The sequence below is a fragment of the Equus quagga genome, chromosome 10 (genome assembly GCF_021613505.1).
Source record: "Equus quagga isolate Etosha38 chromosome 10, UCLA_HA_Equagga_1.0, whole genome shotgun sequence".
NCBI lineage: Eukaryota > Metazoa > Chordata > Mammalia > Perissodactyla > Equidae > Equus > Equus quagga.
Window position 1 is genome coordinate 34,153,748 of NC_060276.1, and position 12,018 is coordinate 34,165,765.

At 43.9% G+C, this 12,018-nt stretch overlaps 1 protein-coding gene across 1 annotated transcript in view; it reads left to right on the forward strand.

The window, feature by feature from the left end:
• The first annotated feature begins 940 nt into the window (after positions 1-940).
• The window catches only part of TRPC5 (transient receptor potential cation channel subfamily C member 5), a 140,133-nt gene continuing 129,055 nt past the window's right edge, over positions 941-12,018 (forward strand). Inside the window, exon 1 of the mRNA XM_046673992.1 lies at positions 941-1,318. Coding sequence (XP_046529948.1) covers positions 941-1,318 — 378 coding nt within the window. The remainder of the gene's footprint in view (positions 1,319-12,018) is intronic.

The following is a 12,018-nucleotide window of genomic DNA, read 5'->3' on the forward strand; positions in this document are numbered from 1 at the left end:
AAGGCAAAGACTGTATTTTTTTCTTGGTCTCCCAGAGAAAATTAAACACATTTTAGGAACTCAATAATAGGTTTTACTTTAAAATCAATGCTATTAAAATCTGGCTTTAGATGTGGTGCATATAAAACAGACCATTCAATTCTCAGAATTGAATCAGATTCTCAGATCTGTCAGCTCCTTGGTTTGGAGTGGTGGAGGAAAAAGTCATGAGTGGGCAGAGGGTTTGCATGGCTTTGGCCAATGGGAGCCAATACTCCTCCAGTGAGCGGCAGCAAGAAGCAGGGCTTCAGTTAGCACTAGAACAGAATTTCAATCCAGGATCTGCACCTGGGGCAGCTACAAATGTAATCCTGAAAACTACCACAGGCCTATAGGCCCAGGGCCCAAAGGAAATTGGCAAAGATGAATTCCAACTTTGCATCACCAACCAAAAGTATTATCAGGAGTATTTTTAGACAGCATAAGGGAAGGAAGGAACTAACCTGTGCCACGTCTCAGGAGGTTTATCCTGTGCCAGTTGCTTTGATAATGCATTATCTCATTTAACTCTCACAATAGCTTTATGAGATAGAAATTATTCTTTAGCACAGGGCCTAGTACACAGTAAGTAGTCACTAAATGATAACTGCTATTAATGTTATTAATATTGGTAAACTTAATAATCGTAAACTAAAGCATGGTGGCCTTGAGTAACTTATCCAAGGTCACAGAGCTGCTAAAGCCAGGATTTGAACCTAGGTCTTTCTGATCCAAAAGCCTGGCTTCTTTCTGCTATACCCCTTTGCAAGAGGAGAAAGATTGTGGCATTAAAACAGTTTAGGGTTTTCCAACTTCTTAGCAAGTCTTCCTCCATAACTGGCCACTTGAGACCTTCAGGTATCTAAGAATATCTTTGGTCTCCCTCTCTCTCCTCACTCAGGTTTCTAAATTGCTATGAACCATGGCCCAACTGTACTACAAAAAGGTCAACTACTCACCATACAGAGACCGCATCCCCTTGCAAATTGTGAGGGCTGAGACAGAGCTCTCTGCGGAGGAGAAGGCCTTCCTCAATGCTGTGGAGAAGGGGGACTACGCCACTGTGAAGCAGGCACTACAGGAGGCCGAGATCTACTACAATGTCAACATCAACTGCATGGATCCGCTGGGCCGGAGTGCCCTGCTCATTGCCATTGAGAACGAGAACTTGGAGATCATGGAGCTCCTGCTGAACCACAGCGTGTATGTAGGCGATGCATTGCTCTACGCTATCCGCAAGGAAGTAGTGGGTGCTGTGGAGCTTCTGCTCAGCTACAGGCGGCCCAGTGGAGAGAAGCAGGTAAGAGAAGTCACTATAGGCTGGCAAATAGCCAGGGACAACAGGGCACTAGGGTCTGAAGCCTGGGAACTAGGGAAGGATAGGTAGGCTGGAGTTGAGAAGCCCTATCATGGCGACCCTCTGCTTTCACAAACAGCATCAGCAATCTCAGGTGATATCCTAGAGCTACCCTGCATGGCCCACGCTGAGTTTTACTCATTTGCCTTTTCCTTATTGGTATTTGCCAATATACATTCAATACTTAACAACCCAAAATTGTGCTCTCTGTTTCCAGAATATTCAAGCTCCTTCCACCCTCACTACCCCGCCCCCCTCTCTCTGTCATTTTCTTCCTGCACTCAAAGCTTACATTCTAGAAAAGGAGACACCAAACACAGACCTAGGCTTCCTTCCTCTCACCAGCCTCTCTCCTGAAGAAGGACAGGAGGCTTTTAAACTTGAGTGCCCCATGCAGATGCAGACAGATACAGGGACTCACATATTTTTCCAGTACCTGTCATGTGACTGCATTCCACCCCTAGATGTTCGGGATTTTGCCTCTTTGATACTCCTGTCCTCCAGGGCACCTAGGTTTAATACTGTGGAGTCATCTTTGAGTCTTTCCTCTCCCTTGCCTCTGTGTCCAATCCCCAAGCCATGTGGTTTCGGCCTTCCCAATATCTTTTACATACTTTCTTTCCTCTCTAGCCCAGCCCCCATGACTCAGTCTTTGGTTCTCATCATCTCTCTCCTAGATGAGTGATTCTCAAAGTGTGGTTCCTGGACCAGCAGCATTAGCATCACCAGGAGAACTTGTTAGAAAAGCAAATGTAAATTCTCAGGCGCCGCCACAGACTGTCTGAATCAGAAACTCTGGGGGTGGGGCCCAGCAAGCTGTGTCTTAACAAGCCCTCCAGGGGATTCTGATGCCCCTCAGGTTTGAGACCCACTGTCCTAGACGAACATGAAAATTGTCTAACGGGACTCCCTGCCTCTAGCCTCTTTCTTTCTCTCAAGCCATCCTGAACAATGATGCTGGCTTATTCTTCCCAAAATAGTATAACAATCCTGTCATTCCTGTCACCCTTTCAATGATTACAATGTCTCCTCAATAGAAAAGAAACCAATCCATGAAGCCTAGTACTCAATACCCTTCATCAATGATCTTTTCCAGTCCTGTCTCCCCCTAGTCCCTTCCAAACCCCTCTAGTCAGACAGGCCTCTTCACTGTGTCTCTTCCTTCGGAGCATAGTAGGGACAAAGAAAATAGAGAGTCATCAAACATGGAATACCCCAGTACATTAAAAAGTAGAAACAGTACAAATCAGAATCAAAATTGCAAAGTGTTTAGAAAATAATGATAATGAAAATACTCAACATCAAATCTTATGGGATCTGACCAAAGCTGGGTTTAAAGGGAATTCGTAGCTTTAATATGTGCCTACTAAAACAAAAATGAATGAAAATAAGCTAAGTGATAACTCATGGATTAAGAGTTGGAATTGACGAGCAAAAAGCAAGACACTAGATTAAAAGTTCCTTGAGTAAAGGGCGTGAATCTCCCCGTTCCCCATCAGCATTTAACACAGTGCCAAGAGAGAAGGGACCTTGTCTCTCTTTTCACGGCTGTATCCTAGCACTGGGAAAGTGGCTGCAATATCACAGGCACTAAATAAATATTTATTTTATGGATGAATAGTATGCAATCAGACTTTGCTAAGCATTTTACACGACTTACCTCATTTAATCCTCCCAGCAACTTTATTAGGCAATAGTAATAGACACTGTTGGTTACCATCGCCATTGTACCAATAAGAAAAATCGAGTCACAGGATGGTTAATTGTCCAAGATCACAATAAATGTCAGAGCCAGGATTCAAACCCAGGCAGCCTAGCTCCCAAACCCACCCTCTTAACCACTAGGCTGTACTGCTTCCCTGGCAGTCTGAGTAAGTCTTAGAATTTTCAGATTCCCAGCACAGGAGTTCTGAGACAGGGTAGGTCAGTGGAGGATGGATGCCCTCTCTGGAAAGGACAGGCCTACAGGATTTGGATGAATAGCAAAGCAGAGAGGTGTGAACGGGTTCCCTCCTCAGTCCATGTCACCATCCCCATCAAAACTGATTTGTTCTGTGCTCCATTTCCCCAGAGCCCTGCTAAGTGCCTGAGTGATTGAATGTACTGATCTGAACTAAGGCTTACCCCACTACCCTGCTCCATGATGATCTTGCCCACCTCTGAGACTATGTAGCCGTTGGCTCTACCCTTCACTTGACACCAATCATGCACTACTATATACTATTGGTCAGCCTTAGTTGTGTAAATGTTTGGACTCTGTAACTAGCCTGTTTCTTAAATGTGAGGCGTAATGTAATTCCCAACTGTTTCCATGCTTCCCCCATCAGTACCTAACCCAGTGCCTAGTATATAATGGGTTATATATAAATATTTGCTGATGAACATGAACATGCTGCTGCTGCTGCTGAGTTAAGCATATCTCCCAGAAAAGCATATGGCTAGCTGACTGAACAAGACATCCTGGACTTTCATATTCATTTCCATTTAGCTTCATAACTGTTTTGAAAAAGATGTGAGCACAAGGGAGGTTCCACACAGAGGGCTAACAATGCCAGTCCTATCTGAGCTTTGAAAGTAGGCTAAGCCCTTATTTGATGGTCCCCATATCCCCCATCTTTCCCCAGTGCTCTGTCAAAGCCTGAGAAAGAAAGGCAACAGGTTAACTTACTCTAAAGTACAATCTAAGGCATGACCTCCCCTGGAGAAAGGCAGTGCTTCACTCATAGGAATGAACCACCAATAGTGGAAGGTTAGGCATATGGAACCTCAGGTGAAGCTATTTGGGACAGGCTGTCTTTTACCAAGATCCTTTCAGATACATTGCCAATATAAGACCTCCTTTGTCCATATTTGAATATTATACCATATGTACAAACCCACAGAGCCATCAGCTCCATCCCCAAGTCTCTTCAGCAGCCTTCTCTTCTCTTTCTCCTCTCTCTCCCAACCCCTACCACCAGCCTCTGCTAAATTTCATTTTCTCCCATTGCTCTGACAATCGCTGTGATAAGTCATATGTCAGTAACTATAACAACAGGCTGCTACAGTGCTGGAGCCCTGCCTTTCTGGGAGATAGAAACAAGATTTGTTTACCTGGGAGCAATCAGGGATGTGAGCAAACACAGACCTCCTGAAGGACCGTGGGTCCAGCTGGTTAGGCTACACTCAGGAAGGCGCTCCTCCCACACACAGAATCCAAACACCTGTCCCTTTTCATGGAGGCCCTCCCCCATCTCGCCAAGGGAGTAGGCTCAGCTGACCTCCATCAATCTTGGGTAGATAAACTAGTGCCCTCTGTGGCTTTACTAGGTAGGGAGTTTGGCAGCAAGACCCCATCTGCTCCATCTTTACCCCAGCCCATTGTGCTTTTCTCCCTCTTCTAGCCTATCAAAACTGCTCTTATATAAAGGTGGGAGGCTGGGCATAAATGGCTGACATGGGCTTCAGTATCAACACTCACATGGAGACCTGCATTTTTAATAGGGACCAAATCTTAAAGTAAAAATAATGATGCTCTATCAGATGGAATTTCCTGCACCAGACAACAAGTAGAAGACTCTGTGCATAAGTGTGTGTGTGTACGTGTGGTGTTACTCTGTGGTCTTATTGCTGCTCCAGAAATCTGACTCTCTTCGCAGCATCCACTCAGCCACTACAGCCTATTTCCTTAGGGGTAGATTTTTGAGACCTGGGGAATTTATGATTCCTTGGGGTAAACACTCTTATTCTCAGAGTTCAAAATTTGGGGACTGCAGAAAGTTTAGCACCTGCTCATGTTTTTGTATTAAGCCTACTTCCTTCAACCCACTGACCCTGGGAACCACTAGAGGAACATAGTCAGTAGGGAGAGCAAATCCAGCTACAGTCTAGCGAGGAGTCTTGTATCTGTATATGGTCAAAACTAGGTCAAAGATAAATCATTGTGCATATGGAGAATTTGCCAAAATGCAGATTACTGAGTCCCAATGCATACTTACAGAATCAGAATCTTGGGTTTGGGGCTTACGAACAGCATTTTAATAAGCCCAGCCCCACCTGTTTCTAGGTACGAGCTCTATGTACCTCTCTGTATTTGTTTCCTAGGGCTGACATAACAAATTACCAAACTGAGTGGCTTAAAATAAGAGAAATATATTCTCTTACGGTTCAGGCCAGACGTCCCAAATGAAGGTGCTGGCAGGGTCGGTTCCCTCTGGAGCATCTAAGAGAGAGTCTGTTCCCTGCCTTGGCTTGTAGCTGCATCACTCCAGTCTCTGCCTCCATCATCATATAGAGTTCTCTGTGTCTCTGTGTTGAAATACCCCTCTCCTTTCTCTTATAAAGACACCAGTCATTTGACTTATGGCCCACCCTAATCCAGGATGACCTCATTTTAACTTGATTACATCTGCAAAGACCCTTTTTCCAAATAAGGTCACAGGTACCAGGGGTTAAGGTTTGAACATATCTTTTAGGGGACACAGTTCAACACATTCCACTCTCTCTGAGCAATACTGGTCTAGACAAGTGGTTTTCAAACATTTTCAGTAGGAAAGCCTTTCATGAAATGAAATCCTGTCCAGATGTAAAACAGACAGATCCAAGCAGAGCTGCCCTGGTTCAAGTGCAGGTTGGGGCCCAAAGCCCCACCTGTTCACACACGAACATTCCCGTACCCCTATGGCCACTGAGGAGCAAGCATAGCTGGAAAACTACTGGTCTAGAAGACAGAATGGCAGACTAATTCAGAGTTTGCAGTGCTAGCCAGCTTGTAGCTAACAGGGTGACCTTGGACAAGTCATAAGGTCTTTTACACGTGTCCCGTTATAGAATCACCCTAGAGCTCAATTTCCTCATCTGTAAAATGAAGCTAACAATACCTGCCCCTACCCAATCTAGGGGCCTATTGTAAGGCAGAAATAAGATAAAGATATGTTAGACTTTTGAAAAAAATTTTCAATGCTAGACAGAGTTCAAACTATCATTTTCAGCTTCACTCCATCATTTTAACTTAGCCGGTCATATTGTGTGGAGAGTTCAGATGGCAAGTGGCACTCATCACAGGGCACCGCCAATACAGCGAGAGGGAGAAGCTGGTGAGCAAGCTGGCCCAGTTCACAGATTACCTCTTTCTGCCTGGCCTTGATAGCAATGGTCTCCCTTCTCCTGCCAGGCAAGCTGCATGATGACCTCAGTCATCCCTCCTTGTTCACTGGAGTCTACGGATTCAAGCAACAGGGAGGTAAAGCTGCTGGCCTCTGCATCAACAGCCCACCCCCTGAATTTTCTTTCTTGGTCACTTGCGTCAATGCAGGCAAGCGGAAAGAGGCTAAGCCAACCTTCTCCCCATGGCCCGCCCCTCTGGGCTCTGCCATAATTACTCATTTGTCTGTGGCAGATGGCTCCAAATTAAAATTGGTCTCACAGATGAGCGAGCGAGATTAAGTCTCAACAGTACTGATAAGTGTTTGTGTTGAGATTGTAGAAAATCTGCAACAAGACACTCCATTTACTCCCCCTATCTGACCCTTGGTCTCTGGGAGAGACTGCACAGTGTGGAGGGGGACACTAAGGGCCAGAGCAAAGGTGACTGCAGCACAGAGAGAGGACCTAAAGAGTCTAGCTTATAAATCTCAAACAATCAACATGAGAGCAGAAAGTAAAGGAGAAAATTGCAAAAGTCACCCTGCTATTCATAGGCAGCCTGGAGTCGTAGAAAGAACACAGGCTTTGGAGTCAGCCATTTATTGGATGTGTTTCCTCGGACAAGTCACTTAATCTCTCTAAACCTCAGTTTCTTCATCTATAAATGGGAATAATAATGGAGTTTACTTTATGGAGTTATAGTGAGAATTAAATGGAATAATAGATGTATATTACTTAGAACAGTGACTGACACCTATTGAATACTCAATAAATGGTTGCTAGTACTCCTCCTACCCCTACTATTTGAAGCCATCTGATATCACCTGCTGACTAATCTCATTCATTCATTCTAAAAAATGTGTTAAGCACCCACTGACACATAGTAGCTAAGAGTTGAGACTGCATGACCTTGGGAATGTTGACTGAGCATCAGTTTCCTTATCTGTATGATGGGGTTAATGATACTGCCTACATCATAGGGTGTTGCGAGATTCAAATGAGAATTATTTTTTAACATTTGGCATAATTTGTGGCACATAGCATTTAATATATGATACTTTATCATTAGCAAATACAAAATATTAATATTATTAATTCTTTGTTACCTGAATTGCCCAATACAACAGTAGGTATTTATGTCCATAATAATCTGAGTAACACTTTAATTCTATGATTCATCCCAAAGTCAAAGTTCTAGGCCAAAAAAATGGGTTCTGCCCATCAAGTCAAGAAAATACATCAGTTACTTCATTGGAAGAAAAGGTCAGAATGATCACATGGCATCATATTGACCAAACCGATGAACTGAGTCACCTCCTCTCATGTATCTGTACTGACCTGCAGTAGACATGGCCTACTTCCCTCACAGAGCAGAATTATAGAGAGTTTAGAGCTCATTTGGTCTGACGTGACATGTCCAAGGTCACTCAGCTGAGCCTGAGCTGGCATAAATGCTCCCTGTCTCCTAAGCCAGTCTGTCTACTATCCCACTCTGCCTCCTATAAATCATCAGAAGTGGCAACATTTACAACAAAGCTGAAAATAAACAAAGCAGCTACAAGTAGTATCTATCTAGAACAACTCATTGATAACAGAGTTCCAGCAAATGATTCTCTTCAGTTCTGTTCAATTTTCTAAGTATTTTTTATTATTAACCATATGCTTTACAATAAAATTGAAAAACACAGTTTGTGCCCTCAAGAAACATATAGTCTTGTGAGGGGAACAGACATGCACATGCTGTCCAACCGGTCTATCCCTCTTAGTGGACATGGCTTCCTGTGTTCCAAGGGACACAAAAGACTTAAGACATTGATATTCACCTCTCAGAAAGAAAAAACCAATTATTTAAACTTGGTCTCAAGTAGACCAAGAGAGCTGGCTGCATGATACTTCACAAGGAAGAAACCATGAGGTAATCTCAAAAGCAAGTCACAAAATAAAAACACATGTGTTTTTTAATAGCCATGACACCACCTCCCCCTTCAGAGTTACCACCAACTCAGGGCTTCCTTTCTGTAGCCTCAAGTTCACGGCTGTATATAGCCCTAACCCACATATGCACGTCCAGTTAGGAAGTTTCCTATTCTCCTCTGTCCCTGGGCAGGTATACCTCGTCTATGTGTGACATCATCCCTGCCTCCCTCACCTCACATGTACAGTTGTCTAGAGGGCAGCCATTTTCTGTCTCCTTTTCACCCCAGGCTCTTCATGGGCATTGGTTTTTCCAGCTTATGCCTCTTGTTGGAAACTCAGCGTAAGTGTGAAATATCAATGCAAAACTCGAAGTCCTCCTTCCATCTCCCCTCCCAACTGTCCTATCCCAGAGTGCCAGATACTACCCTGTATTGCTTCCTTTTGGTATACCAACAACAGACACGGAACAGAAATAGAACAGTACAAGGAAAGGGATGCTTCATCACCCAAAATGTGTGATGTGGACAATATAGGAGGCCACTCTGGATATAAGTAGACAGAGAGGTTTCAAGGGAGGAACATTTCAGAAAAAGAAACAGTATTTGAGCTGAAAAGGAAGAAAGAAGGGAATGGCACACTAGTCAGAAGGAAGTGAATGAGCACTGATGTAGTTAGTGGGAATGATGGTGACCTGTTCACAGTGGGTGCTGGAGTGAAGGGTTGGTGATGAAAACAGTGCTTGGGGCTCTTGTTATTCTCACAAGATTAGCTTCATGATGGAAGGCCCCAGATACCTCACTCAGAGTCAGGACATTAGGCCAGGTAGACCCTGAGTCTTATGACAAAGTAATTGTTGGGTTCCTGTGCTCATCTACCCTCCCTCATTTTTCTCTGATCCTCGTTGGAGTAAAGGGGAATGAGTCTATGTCCATTGGTGGAGCCACTCCTTAGTTGAGACCTTGGCGAACCCTCACTATTATCCCAGCTGGTTGTTACTGGTCCTCTAACTGGCAATTGGGGCACAGAGGACTGAAGTGGGATAAGAAGAAGCCAGACCCACTGATCACCCAGAAGCCTGGGTGGACAAAGCTGCCCCTCAACAAATATTTGTGAAGAGTTTGCCCTATTGACCTTTGATCTCTTGATCTCTTGATCTCTTTGATCCTATTGATCTCTTTCATCCATCTACTTCCCCCAATGACATACTCTCCCTCCTCTCTTCCAATCCCTCCCCATACACACAGGTCCAATATCTGTGTCCCATTTTAATCTCATTAGTTGACAACTTTCTTGACTTCCATAATATCATGCCTACCTGGTTCCTCCTCCCTCTCTCACCACTGCCTCTTAGTCTCCTTTTTAGAATCTTTAGCTTTTTCTCCCTTTGATATTGGTGCTGCCCAGAGTTCTGTTACTCCTCCCTTTGTAGCCCAATATCTATCATGAGCTCTATAATTTATTTTCCAAATTTCAGCTAGATATACTCACCTAGATGTACCCCAAATATTTAAAATTCACTATGTCTAGTATTAAAAATAGCAAACACTAATTCAGCACTTACTATATGCCAGGGGCCATTCTAAGTATATAACGTACATCAACTTATTCAATACTCACAACCCATTCTGTGATGCAGGATAATCCATTCTTACAAATGGGAACATCAAGCCACAAAGAGGTTAAATAACTTTCCCAAGCTCATACGGCTAGTAAGTGGGCAAACTGGGATTCAAACCTAGCTAATATGTGAGCAGAGTCTGTGCTCTTGATCCCTGTGCTAGCCTCATTGTGCCCTCCAAACCCTCCTCCTCATCCAGTGTATCCCTTCTCAGGTCATGGCACCTTTATCCTTCCAGTTATCTAGATTTGAAACCTTGCAGCTATCTTCATCTTCACCCTCCCCTTCAGCCACCCATACCCAGTTGGTTACCAAGTCCCTTTGAATAACTTAATTCAGGTGAGGAGGCAAACATTAAAACAATTAGATGAAATATAGGTGCTATTAGAGATAAGAGGGTGCTATATATGTGGGAGCACAGATATTTGATCATGTCACTCAAATGACCACAGTGGTTCCTTATTTTCTATAGAATAAAGTTCAAAATACAGACTCAGGTTTGATAGTCTGAGGAAAGAGAGCTGGCTAATGGTGTCTCAAATAATGCTGAATTGTCACTGATAAATCCAGCCCTAGGCTTGGAGAGATAGTGAGGCCAACAGACAAGATAGGATAAAGAAGTGGTTTCTTCTATCAACAGAAAGTCTCTGGAGTCAGGAGAGCCACCTTAGTGAGGGCCATCCTGGATTCAGGGACCCGCTGATAAACTCACACTTTGTTGCCTCTGGCAGGATTAAGTGACCCCAATCCAGCAGCTAGTCTCTGTTCTAAGAAGTAAGTCAACCCTCTGAAGTCCTCGGTAGAGGAAAGGTAATCAGCACGTGATTAGCAGAAGGTTGAATAAAGAAAAGCTTCCTGTTTCATCTTGCTCTCAGTGTATTGTCATTGCTTGTTCATCAGTAAAGGAAGGTTGTGAGCCAGATAAGAAAAAGGCACTGGGGGGCTGGCCCGGTGGCACAGCGGTTAAGTTCTCACGTTCTGCTTTGGCAGCCCAGGGTTCGCCGGTTCAGATCCCGGGTGCGGACATGGCACTGCTTGGCATGCCATGCTGTGGTAGGCATCCCACATATAAAGTGGAGGAAGATGGGCACGTATGTTAACTCAGGACCAGTCTTCGTCAGCAAAAAAGAGGAGGATTGGCAGCAGATGTTAGCTCAGGGCTAATCTTCTTCAAAAAAGAAAAGAAAAAGGCACTTGAAGAACCTTCCAAAGAAAGTCAAATCAGAGAAGGAAGAGGAAGCTGGTCCCAATGACAGATCTCCTGTGAGTCTACCACCTTCGCCTCTTCCCCCAGAAAAGGGGGGCAATGACCCATAACAAACACCTCTGAAGCTGGAAAGTGGAATTTCTAAATCCCCTTCTGTTCCTTTAAGGGCACCCTGGAGTGACATGATATTTGTAGCCACCATCAGCTCCATTATCCATATCAGAATTGTGGATAGAAATTAGGAGCTAAAAATGACCTCGAGTGATCCTCCAATCCATCTCCTTGGCATCAAATAGACAGTGTCCCCACCTTCCAATGGGCCTGCACAGGGGAGGCTCCACTCCCCACTGAGACAGCCAGAGTTTAGGACAGTTTGGGCTTTGTCTACCCATCAAAATGAAGATGTGTCATATTTACGCAAGCAACTTTCTCCCTCCCCCTTTTCCTTATTTCTTAACTCTCAAACTGAAGTGTGAAATTATTCAAGTATCAAGGTCCTGGGTCCATTTGTCCCCATATCCATTTGTTTATTTTGGAGTTTTTGTTATAAAAGTAATACGTGTTAACTCTAAGAATTAAAACAATATAAAAGCATGTGAAGGAAAACATTCCATTTCTCACTCTCAAAACCAACTCCGTAAAGTCATCACTATGAACAATATAGGTGTGTCCTCCTAGGTATTTTCTATGCATATTCAAGCAACACACGCACACAAACACATACACACACACACAGACATCTTTTCACGAATGTTCTGCAACTCATTTCTTTTTCCT